This window comes from Xyrauchen texanus, chromosome 14, assembly GCF_025860055.1.
Source record: "Xyrauchen texanus isolate HMW12.3.18 chromosome 14, RBS_HiC_50CHRs, whole genome shotgun sequence".
Classification (NCBI taxonomy): domain Eukaryota; kingdom Metazoa; phylum Chordata; class Actinopteri; order Cypriniformes; family Catostomidae; genus Xyrauchen; species Xyrauchen texanus.
In genome coordinates this window covers 45,776,381-45,803,996 of record NC_068289.1, presented here as the reverse complement: position 1 = coordinate 45,803,996, position 27,616 = coordinate 45,776,381, and the positions used below count along the sequence as shown (strand labels likewise).

Sequence of the window (27,616 nt, the reverse complement as noted above, 5' to 3'; positions counted from 1 at the left end):
TGAGATGTGGTCACTCGGAAGCACCCTGCAGGTCTCTAGCCACCTGGTGCAATGAATAAATGCTAGAGAGAAATCATATTGGACCTGCAACAGGCTAAAATCTAATCTAAACCAAGCTGAAGTGAAAACCATTGCTATATTCCAAAATATTTTAATGGGATGTTAGGGGCCATTTGCATCCGTTCATGCTGTTTTTTTTTTCAATTGTTTCCCTTTTGTCTTTGACTGTTGCACCACATCTCAAATGCAACAAAAATAGTGGCATTTTTCATATGCTGTGTCAGGTTAAAAAGAACTTAAACTTTTAAAAAAATGTCTTGAGACACCTGCATTCTGTTCTATTTGTTGCGTTGCATCTTCAAGTGCAAAAACACGTTCAGACTGAACGGCCCCTTAGGCAGTATATCGGTCTCAGTCACCATTCACTGTCATTATATCTTTTTTCCACACAATGAAACTGAATCCTGACTGAGGCAGTCATTTTGCTTAACATCTCCTTTTATGTACCACAGAAGAAAGAATGTCACATGATGGTTATAACTGCCATTTAAGGCAGCTGCCTTTGTAGGCAGTAGGCAGCTCACTAGGTTTTGGAACACAGCTTATATCACAATTTCACTTCAGTAAACATTATATTAAAGCTGGAGGAGATTTGAAATTGATAGAACAGATTTTAATATCAAGCTTGAGACATGAGCAAGACTGCTTGGACTGCTCTGCATAAATTTATCCCTCCTAAATTTTCCAAACCAAACCAACAGTGACATTTCTTTTAAATTGCCTTTAGAGAATATTTTCATAGCTAATTCCTAAAAACGTCTTTCCACAGAGTGTAAGTTATTAGTCCAGTATAATGTTTCTTAGGTTTTTGTACTGGTGAAAACAGATACTGTGGATATGACTTCATATTTTTTTTCTGGCTGTTACTATTGGAAGCTGGCCAACCCACTGAACGGGAGACTGAAAAAAATATATATGTGGTAAGATGCAGCTTTCAGAATTAAACAACAGGATAACATGCTGTATTCCAGAAATATGCATTACTGACAGTTTGGGGACAATTTCCGATGCCAAGAGAGGAAAATGTTTTGGATTAAATGAGCACACATCGTCTCCAGTATAGAGGGGCTTATTTATTCTTGCCACAAATGATGAACATTCGTTTCAACAGCTATTCCCTAAGGATTTAAAAGAATAGTTCAGCCAAAAATTACAATTCTGTCACCACTTACTCACCCTCATGTCGATCCAAACATCCTTAAAAGTTATTAAGCAGAATGTCCAGGCTGATCTTTACCATACAAAGAAAGTGAAAGGAAACAAAAAGAACAAAAAAACACAATAAAAGTAGTTATACAATTTGTCTTCCAAGTCTTCTGAAGCCAAATGATAGCTTTGTGCGAGGAGCAAACTTGAGTCGTTAGAATCTCCCACTCCACAGCACTTAAATCTAATTCAGAAGTCAGGATGCTACACTCTGGATGTTTTGAATTTACAAGTTCAAGTGAGATTTGAGAGGTACAGCAAAGGAAGATTTTCAGAAAATATCAAATCGCAGTTAGAAACCACCTGGTGTAAAATGAATGAGTTAAGCTTAGGAGTATACAGACAAAGTGCAGCTCTCTATCCAACACCCACACACCAAGTTTACATGTTTACAAAGAGTGTAACAACATATAACAACAGGATTATATTAAGAGTGATGTGTAAGAATATTGCATCAAATTAGTGCTTAAAAGACATTTAGTAAACATTCTGTTTAGAGTTTGTTCTAAAGCTCTATCCTTAAACATTACAATTCTGCAATGAATTCAGCCTGAACTGCTTCGACTGACATTCAAACATTCATTTTTAGATCATTTCAGCCTAAGATATTATATATGCTTTTGTTTTTAGTAAAAATTATTATATAAAAAAAGTTTTAAGTTTTAAGCTGAAGTGTGTCACTTTCTCCTATACCAGCTTAAGCCATTTGTAGGTACATTAAGTTTGGAGTCACCCAACAACAACAGTGACTCGACCAATGGCATGAGTTGGAGGCGGGACTATCTGTTTGTTTGATCAACAGAGGACAGGGGGCATATTCAGAAAGATGTTTTTAGAACAATGTTTATTTTTGCAATTTGTCATCAAAATCAGCATTCAAGTGTCATTACAAAGGGAGAGTGGCTCATATTTAGCATTTCAAATATGCCGAACCTACAAGTAGTACAAAAGTTTTCCTAAAACTTAAACACTTTTCTGCTTTGCAAGCACTGGTATTTCCTTGAGGCAATGCAAATCTTGTTTACTTACTGCAAAACTGTTTGCTCATGCAAAAAAGCCTTTCATTTATAATTGGTGAAGGTAATTATCAGTTTCAAATAGTTCATAAATGCTCCGTAATCACATACGCAAACATTTAACAATTTATTTTTGCAGTTTTTATTGATATTAGAAAGAAAATAATTAATAAATAATTAGAAAAATTTGAAGAAAATAAATGATCTTGGGGTGGGAGCGTTATGGGTCAAGAAATGTTTCAAGTCAGATTTGAACTTGCATTATACTTTTATGCCCCACAGCTAAATGTGTCGGATTATTTGTGCTATCTGATAAGCCTTGGCTTTAACATAAAAACATTTTCAAATGCATTTGGGGATTTAATAACTCTGGCACTCATATTATCTGTCTACCATGAATCCAGACGATACTGAAATGGACTAACTAATATTCATCTTACATGGGATTATGAAGTCAGTCATGAATCATGAGTGACATTGAAAAGTAAATAGAGTGCATCATTCTGGCACATCCTCTGTCAGGAGAGATGACACGGGTGAGATATCGACTGTTCATCCCAGCTAGACGCAGTTCTAATGAGACAGTCTCTTAGACAGGATAGCGACTGAAACTATTTAATGTGACAGAGCTGCTCAAATTCACTTTTTCAGTCGTGCACTTATGTAGACAACACACGAATAGCCATCACTATTTTAGGCAAATCTAATAATGTCCTGAATTCAATTTAAATGCAGATTTAAGTGCCAATGCTTCAGGTCTGTATCAGAGCAAGACAGAGAGAGAGAGAAAGACAGAACAGACTCATCCTGTGTCTTTAAACACAATTTGTGAAAACGAAGTCGGTGTGCCTTCTAATAAAAATCTCCTGACAACGGGATAAATGAAATCATGTCTCAGTATGTGCGGGTGTCCTTGTGCTACAGGGAATGATTAGATTGCCAGAAATTGGCAGGAGATGCAATGAGCTGCTTGCAATTACAAGAGCATCCACAGGTCACAATGGAGCTTTCTCATGCTGCGATGTTCCTCACACATTCCTTCCATGGAAATACACCATACATAGACTTGGTAATAGACCAAGGGGCCATTCAGACCAAATGCACACTTGTGCTAAACAAAGAAGCTAGATGCAGCCCAACGAATAGAACAGAATACATATAGAATAACCAAAGCGCCACAGATTGCTTTGTAACAAATAGCTGTGAGTGAGTTGATCTGATGGATGCGAGAGATGATTGTACATTTTCGCTCCTCCCTTCCCTGTAAGCGTGCACTTTAGTGAGAAAGGAAGTGTGGTCCCCGTGTGAAAGTGCATATGAGCAGATGTAGGCCTATTTCAGTTATGCCCTGAGAGAATACTCTCTCTCTCTCTCTCTCTCTCTCTCTCTCTCACACATCTGCGTGGCAGAGTGGGTGGTCAATCTTTTACTACGGTTTTACTCTATATATGTACCCTGCAGTGACTCACTTAGGTTGACTCAATCCACCTGCATGAGATGAGGGATGGAAAGAGAGATGAAGGCATGAAGAAAGGGACGAGTAGGAGGAAGAGGGTGGAATCAAAGCGCAAGATCAAAAGCTCTAGTGCATCCTGCTGCCAAATTCCCTGGCAGTCAAACTCTCACTGTCAGAATGCAGTGCAGGAGATCTGCCTGTCCATGGATGGATCATTCCATGAGATATATTCTAATGTTGACAGAAGGATTAGAAGTTCTCAGAAGGCTGATTACTGGGAGACAATGTGCTGGTAACATTCAAGAGAACCATCTGCCAACAAAGGGACTGCTGCTAAACCTGTGGGGAGTATGGGAAGGGAAATATTGTTCCAGAAATCGAGGCCGTTTAGAGATGCATGAAATGCTACGTAGTGTTGGCTCAAAAATAGCATGAAACAAATAGCTGTCACCAGTCCCATGGTCTGCACTTCCTAGAACAAAAAGACACACCATTCCTCAAAACACCAGAAAGAGAGAAAGAAAGAAAGAAAGAAAGAAAGTAAGAAAGAAAGAAAGAAAGAAAGAAAGAAAGAAAGAAAGAAAGAAAGAAAGAAAGAAAGAAAGGAAAGCAAAGGAAATTTCTCACAGGCTACTTACCACAAATATACAGATATAAAAATGTTGTATAGTTTACAGCTAGTTACAAACACTTCTGCAGGGTATCTCTTTGACATGTTGACAGAATGTCAATAATATAAATACTAGTATCCCTAGGCTTTCTTTGTATCTGGAACAAAACCAAAAAACTAAAGAAAACAAAATCATGTTGCTATGTGGTTGCTGTGGTGTTCAGAGTGGTTTTTAACATGTTGCTATGTGGTTGCTGGGGTGTTCTAAGCAAAGACTATTAAACAGAAACAAACCATTTCTATTAAAATGAATGGGAGAAACTGAAACGGGCAACACACCTTGCAGAGTCCCATCTTACAGGTACAGTAAAAGAGCCAATCAGATTTTAGGTACAGAGATTGCCTGTCGATCACATCGAGAACGCACATGCACACTAGCTGAACCAGCCTGAAAAATTTAATTTTTTCATGATCTGAGCTTAAGAAGCACAATTTATGATGCCATTGTTGTCAGACTTTACTGCTGATCCTGAAATATGTTCTTTGATCGTAATCTTGATCAAGCAAATAGGAGCTGCACTTTAATGCCGAATGTTCACATATGGGGCTTTTCCACTGCATGGTACAACTCGACTCAACTAGATTCTGCTTGCTTTTTTGGGGTTTTCCACTGTGGATAGAACCTGGTACCTGGACTTTTTTTATTACCACCTCGGTCGAGGTTCCAAGTGAGCCGAGCCGATACTAAATGTGACGTCAAAATCCTGCAGATCACTGATTGGTCAGGGAGAATTGTCACAACCAGCGTCACTGGATTTTCTCAATCCGCTAGTTTTAAAGTTAACAACAGTGATAACAGTATCATTTGTTAATGCGACTTTCAAATTGTGAAAAAAGAAATGGCTGTGCGCAAAACCATGCCCGTGGTCAATAAACGTGGTGCAGAGGGTCCACTTAGCGATGAGTGAAACGAAAAGGTCTCTCAGGAAGTTTCTCAGATGTTGGCCGCACACGGCTACCATCGGTCCTACCAACAGTGTAGGGAAAAGTAAAAAAAAAATTAAAAGTGACTACAGAACCATCAAGGAAAAGTGGAAGTGATTCAACCAAATGCACGCTATCTAAACCGGCGAGCAATGGGAGGGAGTGCGCCCTGGACTGGCGTTGATCCACGATGGAGAATGGTGTTTTGTTATGTTAACTCTATACCCTACTTGAAAGCCTCACTTTATTTAGTTAACCAGCTACTGGAAGCTTGCTTCTAAAACAACCTGGCAAAATTTAACTGTTACACTTGTATAAAATCACCATGCAACAACCGCTTTATGCAGCACAATGAGCTAGTAGCTAACAGCTAGTGTGGTTGTATTGTTTTGGTCAGTTTGTGTCATGTTTAAGATGATGGCACGGCAGTAGAGGCGGCGCAACTATGATGATCAGCCTATAATCCCACCGACATTGAGGTGGCACTAAACCGCAATGGAAATGCAAAATCAGAAATGTAAAGTAAGTAGAGTTGCAGTGGAAAAATGCCAATAGAAAATAGTTGCCCCCCCTGCATGGGGGACGTTACAAAGATGTCTGCTGAGTGGACTGACTTGTCTTGAAAGAGACTTTGTTCTAGTGGATTTTAGTATGTTGCTATGCTGCTGGTATGGTGTTTTTTGGTGGTTCCTAGGACGTTCTGTGTTAGAGGGGCATTGCCATGCGGTTGCTAATGTATTCTGATGGTGTGCTCAAGTCGTGTTGTAATTACCGTAATTACGAGATTTAGACTTGTAAAAAGCATTCATGTCTTCATAGAACTCGTAATTACAAGTTGTAAATTCAGAATTCTATGAAAGCACAGACTTGACAGTCATGAAGATATGTATAAAGAACCAATATGGCAGCAGCCTCAAAAGTTAAAAGTAGTGAAAGTATTTATGTTTGATATGACATTTTTTAATGCTATTGTTACTTGGAAGGCTTAAATGTATTCTTAAACATTTTGCAGGAACATACAGAGGTGGATTAATGAACTAATTTAGTGATAAATATTTAGCTGTTATTGACAACAAAACTGTTTTGACTTTATGAATGTTGTCTTAGAAACAAATAACTTAGTAGGTCCTAGGACATGAACAGCCACAAGTAGAATCTCCCAGTTGCCATCACGTAATTACAGTAATTTCGACATTATGTAAATGCACCACAAGGTGTTTTACTGTACAGTATGTGGTTTCCTCAAGTCTCAATGATATTTAAGTCCCTTGATAAGAACCAGGTCCCTCCTTCAATGTCATGTTCAATGGGACTGTCCGCAACAAAAAAATATTAAATTGCTTAGAGAAGTAAAAGAACACCTGGCCTCAACGAGCCGTATGGTTTGAGGTATAATTTATGACTGTAGCACAAACATTCCAGGACAAATTACATCCTCATTTTTAATACTTTGTGTTAGGTGTTTCAAAAGATCTCAAACCCCAAATATGAGCAGAAGTAAAAGTGATGCTTGCTTAAGCAAGCTCATCTGATAATTAAAAGCTTACATAAATGTGAATAGACACAATGCAAATAAAAAAATGGATTTATGGGACAGCAATGTTCGAAAAAGAGGGTGATCACAAAAAGTAAACAATCATAAAGTCACCAACATCTGTTCAACAAAGAGCAATAACAAGTACATTAAAGCAGTCTGTCACGGAACATTTGGCACGCGACGGGAAGAGCTTGTTCATTATTCACACTAAGAAAAACCTTTTCAAAATAACTTTGCAAAGAGATATAAGACCCCCTGTAAAGTGACTGTGATATAATTAGTGGTGTGCACGTTCACCTGATTGCACTTTAGAAGAATATATGCGTCAGCTGTCTGGAATTAACGCACCAATTGTAATAACACACTTGTGGTTTTCATGTTGCCATGAGATAATATTGTATCCAAATGGGCTGTTTTTGTATTTAACACACCATATTCAAAAAGAAGGGAATGCATTTCAGCCTCTTAAGAACACGCTCGTGTTTGCAGCCATCAACACTCTTGCTGTGCAAATTACTTTCATAAAGTGATTTTACCAGCGGCAGCACTTGTTGTTTCAGCTCTGATGTTTCCATGGAGACTAAGGAACAACAGGAACAGGGAACCTCTTGTCACGCTTCAGCCCTTCACAGCCCAAAACTCCGTTCCTAATGCTTGTTTTCCAAATCTGGCTCTCTGGTAACAACATCCCCTGAGCAGACAGACAGACCGCCCCTCTGGCCACCACATGTCACTGTGCTTTGAGCTTGTTTGTCAAGAAAGACAAATGTCTGCTAAAAGCCAGCTCAGAGCGTTGGCACACTACTCTAAAACCCCAGGGCTGGTTCATAATTTGTCTTCTGTACAGAGATTTAGAGGGAGTATATAGAGATATACACTCTGTCCCAAAACCTAGTGAGCTGCCTGAACAGACAGCATTTTAAGGGATATTAGGCGAGCTTCCAACACAAAGGCTGTTCCAAAAGTAGGCATCTTAAAGGAATATTCCAGGTTCAATACAAGTTAAGCTCAATCAACATCATTGGTGGCATTTCGATTCAAAACAAAAATCTGGGTTACATTAAGGGGAACATTTTTGGAGGCTTTCAAGACAGAAATGTGGAGCTTATAATCTTATAAAAACACTTACATTAATTCTTCTGTTACAACTCATGTATTATTTGATCTGTAAATCATTTGTGCAGTCATTTTAGGGTTTTAGGGTTTGAGGGCATTATATCGTGAATGCAACAAAATTGTAAAATTGGCTTTAACTTAACACTGAATAGGTTAGAGAGTGATTTTATCAATTAAAATCATGTTAATCCTTTACTTTTTAAATAGTGAGTATTTTAATGTTTGCAAATCATTCACTTACACTGTAAGTGCCTCATTGGAACCCAGAATTTAGCTTTATTTAATGAAAAGTTGGGATGAGTCGAAATACATTTTTGTGGTAATCAATACTATGCCACAAATGCAATTGAGCTTGACTTGAGCTTGAATATTCCTTTAATTATGCCGCCTCTTAAGATCCCTTTCTTTTACAAAATTCTAAGCCAGCATTATACTGTTACAATCAGAGCTCCCACACCTTTTGACCCATACAATTACATAACTTTTTATTTGCATGTGTCAGTTTTGATTAATGGATTACGATTTTTAAATTTGTTTTATAGAGGTTGTCCTTGCAAGAAGCAGTTAGCTAATAACAAAATACTTAAGAGCTGAGCATAACTAGAAAAAAAGTATATTCACTATAGAAATGTCCATGACTTATCCCTTTTAAGAATTCTTTTTTTAAAGATTTTATGAATTTACATGTCCTTTTCCAGGCCTGGAAATCCCAATTTTATTTAGAAATAAAAAAAAATAAAAAAAATAAACATATTTCATTTGATACCGATGAGAATATAAGTTATATAAGTTCAGTGTTATTAAGAATTGGTGCTATGTATTTCATGCCTATTAGAATTACCTTACCTACATGCAAACTTTATTGAAATCAATAACAAATTGCATCTTCTGGACAGAGTGGGACTGTCAGGGGGGTGAGAGACAGGACCCAAGTGCAGAGGTGACAGCTCAAAAGGATTTATTAATCAACACAAAGTTCTCAAACAAAGCAGAGCAGAGATCGAGAAATCCTCCTCCAAGGGAACTGGGTGACGATATAAGGTGAAGGCGAACTGCAGGGTAAACCAATATTAGACAACACATTGATCGCCTTGAACTACATAACAACAACAAGACAATGATCCAATATCGGACATGACACACGAAGGGATTTAAATAAATGGGGAACAAACATGGGGCAGGTGCCGCTCGCAGCTGAAGGGTGTAATGATCAGCATTCCCAAGGAAACAATCAGGGTTCCCATGGAAACGTTGATTCAGCATGCCAGCGGCACCTGAAACACAAAAGGACAAAACGGAAAGGGAATGATGATGCCATGGCCCTTGTCAGACAAAAACTCAACCTGGCAAGGTGACAGGACAATGACATCACCGGAGGGCGTACAGCGGTAACACGCATACGGCAGTCCCAAACAACCGAACCTGTGCACTCACACAAAGGGGGTACACAAAACACTGAGGCAGGCCGATAATGTCACGGTCAGCTACTTGTGTTTTATGCATATTTAGATCATAGAGTGCTCCAAATCAGTCCCTTATGTGAGGTTAGGATGCTGCCTAAAGGGCACTTAACGTTCTTGCACTAAAAAGACAAAGTGCAACAAATAGAGCAAAACGCAAGTGTCTCAAGACACATTTCAAAAAGTTCAAACTCTTTTTAACCTGATAAGCATCTAAAAACACATAACTCTCGTGCAAGGCATTGCGCAGTGGTCAAAGACATTTGTTTAGCACGTTTACTTAGGAAAACAATTGAATAACAGATCGACACAAAAACACGTTTGGTTTGAATGGCCACTTTAGAAGGCTGTAGCCTAGATAGGATTAGACAACTCACTAGGTTTCAGAACAGAGCTTTACTGTCAGCCCCAGTAGGTTTGCTCTTGCTGTGCCTGGGTTGATGCTCTAAGTGACTTCTTGTTCTCCCGAATGAATTCTCTGCTTTCACTTTATCAAACAATAATGGACATTAATATTCAGTCTGATGAGAACCTTATGAGTGCATTCAAATCAAATCCTGTCAAGAGGATTATTGCATCGCTCAAACATACGGTTGACATATTCGCTAGCCTATATATACATCAGGGTGCGATCAAGCCATGCCGTTCCTCTTGGGCTTGAGTTATTCTTTTACGTCCAATGAAACTAAAACAGCAGCCAAATTAACCTCAGGTCAATGAGAGAGGCCCATAGATTTATCCCTGTTACTGCTGGCAGAGTTGTTTGCTATCACAAATGTTTGCGATTACAATTATTTGCAGTCAAGTGCAGAAGAGCGGTTTGACTGTAATTACAGATAAGAGAGGAGCGATCAGGTCCACGAATGACCAGGGTAATTGTCATGCATATCAGTGCGCTCTACCATGGCAACACAAGACATTTGGTACCTGCAAACTTATTTCAGATGATAATTTGATCATGTAAAAAAATGACCTCAAAACATCACTAGTTTTGCATACAAATCGATATATTCGAGCTCAAAGCTAGAGTATAAGTAGCCGTCCATTTTGATTTAAAGTGGACTGTATGGTATAACATAACCACAAAGCAAACGGAACAACTGGCCCCCTAAAAGCCCAAATGGCCCCAGCCAGGATTGGAGATTCCTCTGAAAGAAAGAGAAGAGAAGAGAAGAGAAGAGAAGAGAAGAGAAGAGAAGAGAAGAGAGAGAAGAGAGGGGGGGGGGGCAAATTTCCTTTTTGGTCCTCTTCACAATATTGTGGTCGCAGACCCCTTGTTGTTCATACGTCAGCTCCTTAAAGACTCAGACCGCATTGCAGCTAGGGCTGTCAAGATTATGAAATTTGTGTGACAATAATTGTTCATAAATAATTGTGATTATTATGATAAGCAATTGTCATGCAAATTGTCATACTTCTTAAGGTGGTCTTATGCTTATTACAGATTTACCTTAAGTAGTAATTTATTGATATTTAACTTGAAATCATATAATAAAATGGGGCTATATGATTACTTTTAAGGCTTTAAAAAAAATATTGAATGTTTCATTAAAAATTATTGCACAGGGATAGAATTATATAAAAAGTATTATTTTATATGTTATATCATTTATGAAACCCAGACAACACCGGCAATTATATATTACATAATGCAATAGTAATAATGTATACCGTATTTCTGTCCTAAATTCTTCACTCTCTCACGTTATGTTAAGGCTCTCTGACAAAACCTAAAAGCCCTTTTTTTTGCATGAAGGAAAACATTTGAAATTCTATGTGCATTTGAAAATGCATCTCGAGAGTAATGGAGCAAGCAAGCGTCTCCTCCTGCGTGTCATTTACACAGAGAGAGCACAGAGCACTTTTAAGCGGTTCATCTTAATGCACTGCTCTGCTCTGAATGTGGTTGGTCCGTTCATTTTCGGTGCTCAAATAATACAACAAGAATGGAATATGAGACACAAAAACACATCATGTTATATCTATATTTGCTTAAAATTCCCATATGTGGACAGTAAATTGTGACTGGAATATGAAGTATGTAATGCAGCTATGTATGGCAAACCATGAGGTACTTATGTCTTAAAATGCAAATCGGACTGGTACCTCTACCGCATAAATCAATCGAACCACAAAAGGACCCACAATCGAACCGTACCACCTCCTGAGGTGGTCTGAGTACGGTTCGCTTTTGGGTCTTTTTAGAGGGGTCTGAGACAATTTGAGTTGTTCACATATACACATTATACCACTCTGAGAGCGCTTGGAGTGTTCATACGAACTAGGTGTGAAAACAGCCTAAGAAACCTGATTATGCAAATGTCTCCTCAATGAGAGGCATTATTTTCTGCGATCAAAGGCGCACAATCTGCTTTGAAGCATTATATTTTCAAAGTCATTTTTAAAGCTGAAGTGTGTAACTTTCTCCGGTTCCAGCTTAATATCCACAGAAAACTATAAGTACACCATTCAAATGTTGATTTTCACAAACAGTCTCTAAACACAGTGGCGCTATCAAAGCATGTTATTTTCTCACCCTCATGTTGTTCCAAATATGTATTTCTTCTATATGGAACACAAAAGGAAATGATAGGCAGAATGATAGGGACAGAAAGACTTTACATTTACTTTCATTTTATGGAAAAAGATGCAATGGAAGTGAATGGAATCCCCTTTTGTGTTCCACAAAAGAAAAAAAGTCACATGGATTTAGAACAACTTGAGGGATTTTAAGTCTGCAGTGGAGATGTGGGCTTATTGAAGTTGCCAAGTTCTGGCAAAGGGCTCGGCCTCACAGGTCTTCTCCACAGGGGGCATCAGGAGACTGGCAGACAGCCCCACAGAAACCGTCAAGCAATTTCAACTTCCCTAATCACCATAGATACAGTATGCCTGATTATTTCAGGTCCCACTCCTCTGGAATATGACAGTGTATTAGTATTTCATCAAACAAGTCATTCCTAGAGGCTTTCCGATGCAGAATCATATCAGTGTGGTTTTGTAGTGGTCTGATTGCTCACAAACATCCACACGTCAGTAGCTGAGCATGTATAAGCTGCAATGTCACACTATGAGGTTGAACAACACCCCACCAAACATCTGTTCATTGACATCTCTGACATATAGGGCGGGGATGATTTTTTAGGTATTTACGAGATCACATATAGAAATGATTACATAAAATCTTTTTCGCCATGAAAGCAAAGAAGACAGAACCTCTAACACACTTCGAACATCTCATATACATACTGTATATTCAAGGCAATAGATAAAAAAAAAAAATGCTTTGCAATGGATACAAATTAATACATTGTATAATATATTTTTCCAGCATGAAAACAAGGCACCAATAACATTCATATTTTAACATATTTTATCACACATTTCATATATATTATATATATATATATATATATATATATATATATATATATATATATATATATACACACTGTATATAAGTATTTACATATCATTTTATATTCAATTCAGTTGTTGAAAAAGTGAAGAAAAATGAATACATTACATAAAGATTATTCCACATAAATGTATTTTTCAGCTTAAAAACAAAGCACCACTAACACTAACTAACACTTAGATAATCCCATATACACACCTGCTATTCAAGTCAATTGTGGAAATTAAGACAAATGTATACTTTATTTTTAAAAAACGAATAAAACAGAGATAATCCTCTGTAAGTGCCCTTTGTCAAAGACAAAACTATTAATAGATGCATTTGCTCATACTGTAATCAATCAGGGTATTATAAAAGCATATGTCTGGTCCTTAAACGAACTATCGATTGTTGACTTTGTTATACGAATATATTCAGCCTGTTTAGTGAAGTTAACATCAGCCGAGAAAAGGTGTCACATTGCATAAGCAATGGCACAAACTTACCCACATAAACAAAACAATGGTGTTGACAAGATCTCTTACATAAATCCAGGGCACAGTCGTATTTCAAAGCTCTGTTCCTCCGGCAATCAAAGCAAAGCAAATGGAACAATCAAGCGCCTTTTTACCTAAATATCTCTGGATGAAAGAAGGCAAGTCTGTCTTAACTTCTCTACAATCAGACACACAATGCTTTCAGATATTCACCAAACTGACACCCGTGTAGCATGTGAAGAGAAGCATGCAGTCAAAAGCAAAACCGTGAAACAATGTCACTATCCTAAGAGTAAGCCATACTTACCTAAAAGCATGGTTATTGTGTGAGCAAGGCTTTAGGTGCAGCTGGTGTGGATATCTGCCAGTCAAGCTGAGTGATCAACCTGTGTGCTGGAGCTGGAGTGATATAGCACTGACAGAGAGAGGGAATGCGCTCTGAACGCGTGCTGCGCTCAGCTGAGCTGATGCCGAGAGAGAGAGAGAGAGAGAGAGAGAGAGAGAGGGCGAGTCTACCCAGAGACGGAGTCAGGCAGATGCGGCTCTTACAATCTCTCTGAGCAGTGGAGAAGAGGAAAATCTGGGTCACTGGGTGTTGATGTGGCACTAGAAGCTGTTTAAAATCAGTAAAACAGCTGATCAGACGATTTTTTTTTGCTTTTGAAATCATGCACCTGGCTGTGATTCAGCTCACAGGAATCTGGATCTCGTAAATCAGGGGCGACCCCAGGCTTCCAGCATGAACAGCGCACCGCCGACCAGTCAGTCAAACAATGTAGCAAAACCTGACGTTGGAGGGTAACAAGATGGGAGAGAGTCCTATTATGAAATTTTGTCTTAATAATTAATTAAGCAAATTGTACTTCATGAAACTGAAGGTGAAGGAGTATTCCAATAAATCTCCAAATGGGGAAGACAGTTCTGTAAAATATGTGAAATACGTTGGAACGTAACAATTAATCCATGCAGGTGAGACCATATCCATAAGAGTTCAATATCCATAAATTATAGAGAAATGGGAACACAACTAATGGTCCGTTCACTCTGAACATGTCCTTGTGCTAAAAAAGCTAGATGCAGCACCCTGAATGCAGGTGTCTCGAGAGGTGTCACCTTTAAGTTCTATATAACTTGACATGACGTCTACAAAATGACACACGTCTGTGCGAGACGCTGCAAAAAAGTCCATCTAGTGCATGTTTACATAGGAAAACAATTGAAAAACTGTGTGGAAGTATGTGAAATGTGTTTCTCCGTTAACCTCTCTCATCAACAAGGTGTTTCCATCCGCAAAACTGCCACTCACTGGATGTTTTTTGTTTTTGTCACAATTATGAGTAAACTCTAGAGTAGAGGTGCCCAAACTTTTTCCTACAAAAGGACAAAATTCAAACTTGATTGAGGGCTTTGGGCTGAAAGTAACCATTGCATTACACCACCTTTATGATCTGCTTAACAAATACCGTGAAGAGCTGCGTCAATGGCATAGTTGTTTTTCCTCTAGTCATAGTGGATGACCCGCTTTGGACCGCAGGCCCTAGTCTGGGGATCTCTACTCTTGAGACTGTTGTGCATAAATGTCCCAGGAGATCAGCAGGTATAGAAATACTCAAACCAGCACGTCTGGCATCAACAATCATGCCACGGTCGAAATAATTGGATCATATTTTTACCCCATTCTGATGGTTGATGTGAACATTAACTGAAGCTCCTGACCCATATCGGCATAATTGTATGCACTGCCCTGCTGCCACATGATTGGCTGATTAGATAATCATATGAATAATTAGGCATACAGGTGTTCCCAATAAAGTGCTTGGTGAGGATATTGACCAAGCCAAGTAAACAGATGATATTTAGCCATTTTGAGATTGTCAAATAGTAACAGTAGTTTTGATGGGTTTCTTTCAACTAAGAGGTGAAACATCTGTGCATAGTATTTTTTCTGATCTCAAAGCCCTTCATCTGGTATTGAGTTTCCCTTGGAACGTTTAGAAAGAAATTAAACAGAATGTTCCTAAGATCACGTTACTCTTCTGGCTTGTGATTAGTGCAAGACCTCACATCCAAGAATACAAAGGTTCAAGGCATGTTAATCCGAGGGCTTTACAAAGGGTAGAAAGACAGGGGTGGACAATCCGAAGTATAAGTGTAGGTGAGCAAGGGTGGAAAACGCAATGATAAAATAAGATTACATTCAACCGCTCCCACTTTAACAGAAACTTCTGTTTGAAGTTTCCATTTAGCACCTAGGTCTTGTTTCTGTTAACTACATGTTCAGCGTGAATGGAAACTCTTGATTGCGCCCCACTCAGACATACTGTGTGGTATTATTTTAGTGTCTTAGATTAGGTTGCAAAATCCAAAAAGTTTACAATGAGCTGACAAACCTGTTATAGGCGAGGGAAGTTTGTCTTCTGTGCTGTGAAGATCTAGTTCAGAGAAAAATCGTTTGCACTTCTCCAAGAGTCGCTTTTAGTGATCATCACAACAAACATTCCAGTGGCTGGTTGGTGACCGTGGAGTTCATGAGGTTATGGCACCCTTCCCTCTTGGAGGTGTTGATGTGATTTACATGATAGGGACAGCGACATCTGTTCGCAAAATTTCAGCAGCTGAACGTATGTCTTGTTCTCTGGTTACAGTGTTGGATATAGGGGGTCTTACAAGTACTGATCACTTAGCAGACTGCCTTCATTACGTGCCGAATAGTACTCTAACCTTTATCTTTTTATAACAACATGCAAGGCTAAGCAGGAACTATTAATATACAATGGATATCAAGGATTATTTCCATTGACAATTCAAATTATACTTGAGTTCTGAGAGTTGCGTGATATTAAGTGAGAAAATGTAAACTATGGTGGTGGTTATCAACTGGTGGGTTGCTACCCAGTCATGAGCAGCACGGCATGATATGACAAAAGCAAATTGCTCTCATTTTAATCAATGATGCTGTCTACACTGGATACATTTGTCGCACCAACACTAAACGGATGCCCCATTCTATTTTGCGCTACTCCTGCCAACAAGACAAATAAATGGTTTAGAAAGTTTGCTTTGACACGTCCAGTGTAGACAGGGTGTAAGAAGAAAACAAGGCTTAAGGCAAATAATAAAATGGAACCAACCATATAATTGTGAACAGTAACGATAACAAAATAAATAGGTTCATTAACTTTTCAAAAGAAAGAGACAATGCTTCCCATATATTATTTTAGTTTTTTTTAACACAATTTCCTGTCGAAACCATTAACAAACTTAACTGCAAGGGAAAATAAAGTACAACCCTGACTACATTAATAACCTCTTTACTTGCAGAGAGGATAAACATTGTTTGTGCTGGTCACAGTAGGAGGAATTCACAAAAACAATTACCCCACTTTTTTGCATGCAGTATTTTAGTGCAAAAACCTACGTCTTTCGAAACTAGACATAATACAGTTTTACCAGTCGCTATCTGCTCTTGTACAGTGCTGTGGTTAAGCATATTTATATTAAGTCATTTTCAGTCTTTACAGCACAAACATGCCTCCTTTCTATGACCAGTAAATTAGGCGTATTATGATTTGCACAAGCAGTGCAAAGGGTGGAGATGATACAGTATAAATATATATAAAAAATCCTTTAAGAACACAGGTGCTAAAACAACAAAAATAGCACATGCAAATAAACAATGCTATCAGCAACTGCAATTTATTTATAAGAACTAAATTCTTACTATTTTACTATTTAAGTGCTTCATTAAAAAGCCATAAGTCCATTCAAAGTTTAAAGTGTCTCAATTTCACCTTGGTGCTGTCAAAGACATTTATTTTAGAACTGCACAAAGTGCTTGTTTGGCCTGTTTTCAATGTCTATGATAACAAAACATGAGTGAACGGTCAGGAATCACAGTTAATAATGGCTTCCTCTAGGACATTGTCAGGCTCCCAGAGCTGTAAATAAACCTTTTTTCTGGACAGTAGGGAGTGCAGAGGAGCTGAGATATAAAGGCACAGACAAGACGTAAAGAGCGGTTTGTGTCTTCTTTCAGAAAGTAAATTGCTACAGCTTCAGAAGCCCATAATCTGATCTATAATATCAATTTCAGGATATTATTCAGGAAATTTCATATAAGGATGACTTCAGACTCGCTAGTAAATGAGAAAAGAAAGCTTTTAACATATATGCAAACAGTAATGAAAGTTTTTTTTTAAAGTGGGTTCACATCGTAAAATACTGATTTAGCAAACACTTGCATCTAAAAAGAATGTGAGGAACTTACAGTCATCTTTGTCTCCTCAGAGGTTCTTTTGCGAATTCAACAGTCCAAGAGGTCAATAAAAATGGTTAAGCATGAAGCTTTAGTGTAAAACATTTTCAGTTCATGTCAACAGAAGGATGTCCACCACAATTAACCTTCAGTGATATACTTCCCTTGCAACAGGAACAATCTTCCAAGAAATGTACAGAATGCCTGAAGAAGGTCTTTGACTGAAACGCTGTAAGATATTACATATTTAAAAGCTATACGACGGTGTGCAGGCTTTTTCTTTTTCCCCCATTGTATTGTGTGCGCACCTGCCCCGCGATGTGTTCATTTATGGTCTTACCACTGACCATGCATGAACTGAAAGCAATTTACCGATGCCTATACTAAATTATGAAATCTAAATAATAGAGCTTATATCAAATAAAATATCAATAATAAAATAAATGTGAGGTCCAATGTTTTTCTAGCAAGTCAATCCACTAGTGGATTCCTAGTTCCCAGGAAGCTATTTCCAGTAAAGTCAAGTCAAGTCAAGTGGTTTTTATTGTCGTTTCAACCATATACAGTTAGTACAGTACACAGCAAAACGAGACAACGTTCCTTCAGGACCATGGTGCTACATAAAAACAACAAAGGACCAACACAGGACCACATGAGACAACACAACGAAATAAAATACCTATATAAACTACCTATATATACCTATATAAAGTGCACGTGCAAACATGTGCAAAAAGTACAGGACAGTACAACAAATTTCTGACAATGAACAGGACAATAGACAGTGCAGCGCCGACCAGTACTCAGTAGTGCAAAAAGATGACAGTTTCTAAAAATGTAAACATAACATACTATGAGATAATGTTCTATGCACATAGCAGTTATTGAGGTAGCAGACAGTTGTTATAAAGTGACAGTAATTAAAGTGCAACTCAGGACACGTGTGTGTCAAACCAGTCTCTGAGTATTGAGGAGTCTGATGGCTTGGGGGAAGAAGCTGTTACACAGTCTGGCTGTGAGGGCCCGAATGCTTCGGTACCTCTTGCCAGACGGGAGGATGGTAAAGAGTTTGTGTGAGGGGTGTGTGGGGTCGTCCACAATGCTGGTTGCTTTGCGGATACAGTGTTTTTTGTAAATGTCTTTGATGGAGGGAAGAGAGACCCCAATGATCTTCTCAGCTGTCCTCACTATCCTCTGCAGGGCTTTGCGGTCCGAAACGGTGCAAGTCCCGTCATACAAGTGCAGCTCCTATCTACTTTTAATTTTTCCCAGTGTGTTACTGGCCCTACTCATCAGCATGGTCACACTCTTGATCTGGACTTTTGTACGGGTATTACTCTCAGTAGTATACAGGTTCTAGATAATTACTTTTCTGACCACATACCTATTGTGTTTCATTGCACTTTTCCATGTGATCTCCTAAATCGGCAGTCACATGCTTATTTCTCTTGATTAATTACAATAATACAGCTAGTTTTTAGTAGCATTTAGATCTCATTCATTAACTGGAACTATTGAATCCCCTTATTCTTCTGTGGGTCCAGAGGAATTGGTTACCATGTTCATTAAAGTTTGCACAGATATTCTTGATTATGATGCTCCCTACAATTTAAGGAGACATAAAACTAGCACTCAGCTGTGGCTGAATGAAAACACTCAGTCTTTTAGACAGCAGTGTAGGAGAGCAGAGCGGAAATGGCAGAAAGACAAGCTTCAGGTATCTTACAAGGTCCTAAGAGAATGTCTGTTTAAGTATCAAAGAGCAGTTATAACAGCAAGAGCCAATATTTGTCTGATATAATTGCACAAAATGCTCATAATCCGCAAGTACTGTTTTAGACTATAAATACTATAATAAAACCAGTGTGCAGCGTTTATCCTAATCCATCTGAAAATACGTGTGAAATGTTGAAAGAAATGTATTGAAAAGATAGAAGGCATCAGATTGTCCATTACACCTCCTCTGTCTGATTTATCTGTCTTAACTGCTTGCTCTGATCATTTCAGTCAGTTTGGGCCAGTGCCGATCTCTCTTATTAGGGATGTTGTTGCACACTTAAAAACTACTTCCTCGTCCAGCGATGTGTTTCCCCTAAAAATTGTTTGTTGAGCTCATTGGTATAATTGGTCCAAGCATTCTCTCTATTATAAATTGTAGTCTGACTAATGGTTGTGTTCCTTCGAGCTATAAGCATGCTGTTGTCCAGCCTCTTCTTTAAAAAAAAAAACTAGCTACGATCCTTTAGATATACAACACTTTCGGCCTATTTCTGAGCTACCTTTTATATCTAAGATACTGGAAAAAGATAATTTTTACTCAATTTACATAATTTCTAATGAAAAATTATGTGTTTGATAAATTTCAATCTGGTTTTAGATCTGCTCACAGCACAGAATCAGCTCTTCTTAGAGTAGCCAATTACATTTTATTAAAAGTGAACTCTGGTAGCTGTGTTGCTTTAGTTCTGCTGGACTTTAGCACAGTATGTGTTACGACTGATCATACTATTCCTACTGAATGTCTAAGGCAGCATGTTGGCATCCAAGGAACTGCCCTAAGCTGGTTTATCTCTTATTTGCAAAATAGATAATGTTCTGTCAAAATTGGAAACTTTGCGTCATCCTCAGCTTCTATCACATGTGGGGTCCCTCAAGGTTACACTTTAGGACTAGTATAATTTTCATTATATATGCTTCCCTGGGAGCTGTTTAGAAAATATGGCATTTCATATCACTTTTATGCTGACCAAATGCAGATGTACCGCCCTTTGAAGTCTGGTGATGATTTACCTGTTAAATCTCTTTTAGAGTGTCTAAAAGATGTCAAATGCTGGATGGACATTAACTTTCTCCAGTTAAACAACAAAAAGACAGAGATGATAATTTTTGGCCCTAGTAATTGTGTTAATAATATCGCAGAGAGTCTAGGTCTTCTGTCATCTAATTTGCATGCCTATGTCAAAACTCTTGGTTTTATTTTTAAGTTTGGCAGGCAGATGAACTCAGTTGTGAAAAATAGTTTCTTTCAACTGAGAAATATTGGTAAACTTCAAATCTGTCTTAACATTTAATGACCTGGAGAAAGTAGTCCATTCCTTTATTTCATCACGTCTTGACTATTGTAATGCTTTTTATCTGGGTGTAAGTCAGTCCTCGCTTACAACTGCAGAATGCTATAGCAAGACTGCTGATGAATTCAAGAAAGAGGGATCGTATACCTCCTATTCTGGCATCTCTGCACTGGCAACCCTATTCAACATAGAACACAATATAAGGTGTTGCTATATTTTTTTAAAGCTCTACATGGACTGGCACCAGAATATATTTCTGAGCTTATTCATTTTCACTGCTTCCAGAGATTGCTTGGATCTAATAACTGATCTAATAATCAAAGCTGCTCCTTGATATTCCCCGGTCACACTTAAAGGGAGGATTTCTTAAAAGATAATGACATAAATAGTTTTCATTAATCAATAAATGTCATACAAAGTCCAGAAAAAGAGCTAAATCAATATTTGGTGTGAACACTTTTGCCTTCAAAACAGAACAAACTATCCAACTTAACCCTGGAAAAACCCCACAGTTTTTCTTGGTTGTTGGTAGATAGGATTTTCCAAGCTTTTGGAGAATTCGCCACAGTTCTTTTATTTATTTAGGCTGTCTCAACTGCGTCTGTCTCTTCTTGTAATCCCAGACTGTCCCGATGTTCAGTGGGGGGGCTCTGTGAGGGCCATGCCATCTGTTGCAGAGCTCCCTGTTCTTCTATTGTATTCTATTCTGTTTGCAAAAGGAATGTAAAGTAGATTTACATTTGAACTAATGTAGCAGATATAAATTACCATCTTAAGACAAATGTTTTTGTGAAAGATCTTATGTGCCTAAGACTTTTACGCAGTGCTGTATATCCAATATTTCAAATAAACACTAAACTTTGAAGCTGTCATAGAAAAAACAACATTTGTTATATGGATGAATTTAAACTTTAAAGCTTATTCAGATACAGGTGTCTACCGGCAGTAGTTAAAATACCAACTCTTAGTTAGCCACTTATATAACCTCTCAATTTGTATAGGCTATATGCTATATACTAACAACACTAAACATTATAATATTTTAAAGGGAATATAATATAATATGTAGCTGTGCATGTGCAAATTAAAACATACAGTACGTCATGGAAATTGACTATGTGGTAGATTCAATTTACAACATTATTGCACTACAGTCTACAGCGAGGACAGTTTCAATATTTTCTCTGCTTGAATGGCTAATGCGCATACATGTTCTCAGGTTGATTGACAGGTGATGTCTGTATCTAAAAGGTGATTTGCTCTTTGACATGCAAGGAGGGACTTACTTTCTACATCAGTTGACAGATGTATTTTTTCTCATTAATTTTAATAGCAGTGGCCCATCTCTGCTAAATACACTGTGGTATGGTGTAATGAAAATTTAGCAATAGTGCTGCAATGCACAGAACAGGGGCTACAGGGGCGCAAGCCCCTGCCCCTTTCGTTCACAAATGTAAAGGTGCTCATCACAAAAGTAAAGGTGCCTTTTAAGCAGAGTTGCCTTTAATAGTGCGGCACATTTACACAGTCTACAGTTTGTTAATGCTGTAAAGGGCAGAGGAGAGATAAGAGGTGGGGGGCCGTCACAAGAACATTAGTGTTAAATCAGGTACTGGGTGCAATGAGCCTTTTCAGCCTCAGAGGAATACACACTGTGCCAGTTAATGGACAAATCAGTGGTTTGCATGCTGCAACCACCTGACAAGCAAGCATGAACAAACCATACATGATAATGAATGTGACAATGAATGCATGCCATTTAAAAAAAAAACATTTAATTTTTGCAACGTTTAATGCAAAAATAACTACAGTACATTTAATAGATATTATCTTAAAGCTGTAGTGTATATTTTATGTGACACTAGCGAAACAAAATGGAATTAGATCTCTACATTCTTGTTTGCCAACAATTGCCTAATTTGTGTCTATTTTTATTTTATATGTGAGACAAAAATCAACCTCTAAGCAATACAATTATTATCTAGGATTGCTGTGATTTTTGGTTCTTCAGTGAAAACACATTGCTTAACATTCTCCAGATATTTCTGCATTAAGAGGATACATATGAGGTAGACACATGTGACACAAGCTTAGCAAAGCATTTTTCTATATCCATTTTATGTGCAAACAATACATTTTCTTGTGTAGCACATGATATGTTACCAGTATATGCTCTCGGACCTTCTGGCTTTATTTAGTTTTAGTTCAATAGCGTTACTCTTTTTAGCACATACTGTATGAACTATTGGGGGTAGTGCTGCACAATTAATCGATAAACTAATCGACTGACGATTACAGCCTTTAATTTCAGTCTGCTCCAGTTGCGTCAATAGTTTCTATTTGCAAAGTGTTTTTTGCAGCAGTTGAGTATTCTAACCAATCACAGATATGTCCATTGAGCAATGACACGGAAATGGCCATAAAGTATTCCACCATCCTATCAGTAATGACAACTGATCCTTATTTAGGATCAATTGCATGTTGCGCCGCTCACTTGCAACATAGATGGTATATACACTGCAAATGAGCAACGCGACAAAACAAGGCATAGAAGTAAATATTTGATTAATTATGATGATTTGACAACTTAATTTTTAATGAGAGCATTCGCAAGAGAGCTGAACTCTGTCTGGAGCATCAGTGAGCTTGCACTGAACTGCAGGGCAAACAGTGTAAACCTGCAGTGAGTGACAGTCATTGCAATGGGAGACATTGCAATGGGGTCTCGTTGCTCGATTTCTGTGTCCAATTTATTAAACATTTTATAAAGTTTAGTTTTATCATGTTAATAAGTAGGTAAATGCGAATTTGATTTGTATAAAATAGCAATAAATAATTCAGCTTTTTAAATTGGCTGATTATAAATTTGAATATTTAATTTGTCATATTATTTACTGTACGTAGGGCAATAATTTAAGCACTAGATACACATATTGCATGTCTGATGGTAGTTTTTGATTTTATGCCACCTATCTCAGACTTTAGAGGTATGTTTGAGGATATGTTTCTCAACCTGTTAGATGTCACACAGGCATATTGAATCAAGTAAAAACTGGTTTTGTCAACGGTTCAGGAAAAACATACATAATGTATATTTCTTCTATTACCATAGATATCCCTTTAAAGGGGTCATGTCATGAGGAATACAATTTTCCTTGAAATTTTAGCATATAAGAGGTCTTACTACTATAAAAAACATAATATACATTTCAGAACTCAAAACTTAATCCCCAATGCAATAAAAGCATTTATTGAAACCAAGCTGCAAAAACACCTTGTCCTCTACTTACGCAACTTTCCTACATCATTTGGGGGCTTATTAATTCATGATTGCCTTTACAGCTCAAAAACATCAACGCCTACTTCACATCATCGCACCCTTGACCCGCCCATTGGTGCAAAAGTTCTTAAACTGAGAGTGAAGGACAAACAAGGCTTACTACGGCCCACCTATTCCTCAACACTAAAGGGGACCCCATCTGTACTATTTTCAATAATTTTTGTATTTAAACATGCACAGACAGACATCTTTGTCTGGCTGTTTTGGCTTTTTGTGACTCTCGCATCCGGTGTAGACAGGGAGTGAGTGTAAACAGTTGTGCTTAAGATAAAAAGTTTGAATCCAGGGTGTGCTGAGGGAGGGTAGAGTCACATGGGGTAACCTCCTCATGGTCGCGATGGTTCGCTCTCAAGATCAAGTTGTGCATGGATTGCGAAGAATAGCATGAGCCTCCACATGCTGTGAGTCTCCGCGGTGCCATATACAGTGAGCCACGTGATAAGATGCATGGATTGTCTGTCTCAGAAGTCAAAGCAACTGAGACTTGTCCTCCGCCACCCGGATTTAAGTGAGTAAAAGCGCCACCACGAGGACCTAGTAAGTAGTGGGAATTGGGCATGCCAAATTGGGGAGAAAAGGGGATAAAAAAAGAAAATGACCCCTTTAAAATAACTTTTATTAGGCCTAACATTAACAAATATTATTACAATATTTAATGTTTAAAAGATGCTCAAAAAAACTGGAGCCTAATAAGCTGTATGAGTTAAGGCCAGTCATTATCAAGTCTAAGGCAGTTCTCATTAAAAGAGTAGCTAAGGAGAAACAAGGAACAATTCATACTGCCCTGTGATTCAGCAAAGTAGCAAAATAAAGAGGTGATCTGGCATGTCTCACTTGCTGCCCACAGAGAAAACCCTTCAGGACATCCAATTTCACACCATTTATAATTAAACACTATTTCATTGTTTTCTCTGCGGGCATTAGATCAGGATGACACCACTACAAAGATTCCACTTGTGGAACTTCACATTTTCCCAATTTGCTGTTTATACCAGGCTGTCAATATTCAGAAAAAAAGCTGTCTCTCTGCACACCACACACTGGGAATCTCTGCAGCCGGGACACAAATATATCACTCATCATGGCTGTCTGCCTCCAGCAGATTGTAAATAAAATGAGCTCACAAGACAATATGAAACTTGCTCATTCTGAGTCCAAATGAAAGATGTTACACACATTGCACTAATGAACTTCAGTGTGGATTGCGTACCTCAACAAGAGAGCCCAATCCAAAGACCACTCAGTGATGTCGCTGGCTCAAACAAGGTTCTTCCGCACATTAGACATCAAAACACTTCAGAATGTGGACTGCCTGTTCTGTTCCAAACATTCTTAATTTATTTCAGCCCAACCCTCAGGCCTGTCTCTCCCTCGATGTCTCTCTGGCTATCTTTATCTCTTACTATTCTGTCCTCTCTCTCCCCTCCCTTGCTCCCTCACTTTCTCTCTTCTGGCCTTTGAACCATCACCAAAAGGGTGCTGGTGCTGCCGGTGCCCATTATGGAACTGTTGGAACAAATTGGTGCCACATTGTGCCCTTAAAAACTGCTGTCCTTGAACCAGAAACCAGTAACGTCAGAGGCCAGGTGGCAAGATAATGTCTTCACTGAGTAAAGGTTTCAAAACAACAACAACACAGTCTGGCAAAACTGACGCAAAACATAGTACAAAACTATATTACTCTCATTAAAAAGAACAAAGCTGTTTCATGGTAATAACATGTTTTTGGACTAGGTACAATTAAGGGTTTTTGGACATGTACCATTGTACTTCCATAGTTTTCTTGGAAATAATTTGGAATAACATGTACAGGTGAAACTCGAAAAATTAGAATATCGTGCAAAAGTTCATTAATTTCAGTAATTCAACTTAAAAGGTGAAACTAATATATTATATAGACTCATTACAAGCAAAGTAAGATATTTCAAGCCTTTATTTTATATAATTTTGATGATTATGGCTTACAGCTTATGAAAACCCCAAATTCAGAATCTCAGAAAATTAGAATATTGTGAAAAGGTTCAGTATTGTAGGCTCAAAGTGTCACACTCTAATCAGCTAAACACCTGCAAAGGGTTCCTGAGCCTTTAAATGGTCTCTCAGTCTGGTTCAGTTGAATTCACAATCATGGGGAAGACAGCTGACCTGACAGTTGTGCAGAAATCCATCATTGACACCCTCCACAAGGAGGGAAAGCCTCAAAAGGTAATTGCAAAAGAAGTTGGATGTTCTCAAAGTGCTGTATCAAAGCACATTAATAGAAAGTTAAGTGGAAGGGAAAAGTGTGGAAGAAAAAGGTGCACAAGCAGCAGGGATGCTGCTTGTAGCCTGGAGAGGATTGTCAGGAAAAGGCCATTCAAATGTGTGGGGGAGCTTCACAAGGAGTGGACTGAGGCTGGAGTTACTGCATCAAGAGCCACCACACACAGACGGGTCCTGGACATGGGCTTCAAATGTCAAACGTCTTACCTGGGCTAAAGAAAAAAAGAACTGGTCTGTTGCTCAGTGGTCCAAAGTCCTCTTTTCTGATGAGAGCAAATTTTGCATCTCATTTGGAAACCAAGGTCACAGAGTCTGGAGGAAGAATGGAGAGGCACACAATCCAAGATGCTTGAAGTCCAGTGTGAAGTTTCCACAGTCTGTGTTGGTTTGGGGAGCCATGTCATCGGCTGGTGTTGGTCCACTGTGCTTTATTAAGTCCAGAGTCAACGCAGTCGTCTACCAGGATATTTGGGAGCACTTCATGCTTCCTTCAGCAGACAAGCTTTATGGAGATGCTGACTTCATTTTCCAGCAGGACTTGGCACCTGCCCACACTGCCAAAAGTACCAAAACCTGGTTCAATGACCATGGTATTACTGTGCTTGATTGGCCAGCAAACTGCCTCATTGAGGCAGTAATTAATGCAAAAGGGGCCCAAACCAAGTACTGAGTACATATGCATGATTATACTTTTCAGAAGGCGGACATTTCTGTATTTAAAATCCTTTTTTTTTATTGATTTCATGTAATATTCTAATTTGGGGTTTTCATAAGCTGTAAGCCATAATCATCAAAATTATATCAAATAAAGGCTTGAAATATCTTACTTTGCTTGTAATGAGTCTATATAATATATTAGTTTCACCTTTTAAGTTGAATTACTGAAATGAATGAACTTTTGCACGATATTCTAATTTTTCGAGTTTCACCTGTATATAACATGATACATGAACTTCAGTACCATGGTATATTTCAAAGCCTCTTAAGTCTTACCATTTGATATCATCATTGTAAACCAAGTACTTTTTGTAACACCTGATGTAAGGTACATTTGAAAGCAATGTAATGTACATTTAGTCAACAGAGCGGTCCTATGTATGTAGTGTCACACAGCTAGGCGCAAGGCACTTTATTTTCGACATCCATCTAAAATTATACTTCTCTCATATTATGTGTGTGAACTGATTGATAAAATATGTTCACAAAACATTCTACACTCTTAAACAAAGACCGCAATAAGATTTGTTTGTAATTATGCAGTAACAATGCTTTTCCACCATCAAGCTGACGGTTCTGAGCACAGTGATTAATGGTTCCAGTAGCATATCCACTTGAGCATGATACAGTAA

At 38.2% G+C, this 27,616-nt stretch overlaps 1 protein-coding gene across 3 annotated transcripts in view; it reads right to left on the bottom strand.

Moving 5' to 3' along the window:
- The window catches only part of LOC127655273 (zinc finger protein 385B-like), a 186,732-nt gene that overhangs the window by 64,909 nt on the left and 94,207 nt on the right, over positions 1 to 27,616 (bottom strand). Inside the window, exon 1 of one of the 3 annotated variants that reach the window (XM_052142984.1) lies at positions 13,647 to 13,759. The exons of the other annotated variants lie outside the window; for them this stretch is intronic. Within the exon in view, the coding sequence (XP_051998944.1) occupies positions 13,647 to 13,656 (10 nt within the window). The 5' untranslated portion in view covers positions 13,657 to 13,759. Of the gene's footprint in view, positions 1 to 13,646; positions 13,760 to 27,616 lie in introns of those variants that run through there. 3 annotated transcript variants of the gene reach the window in all.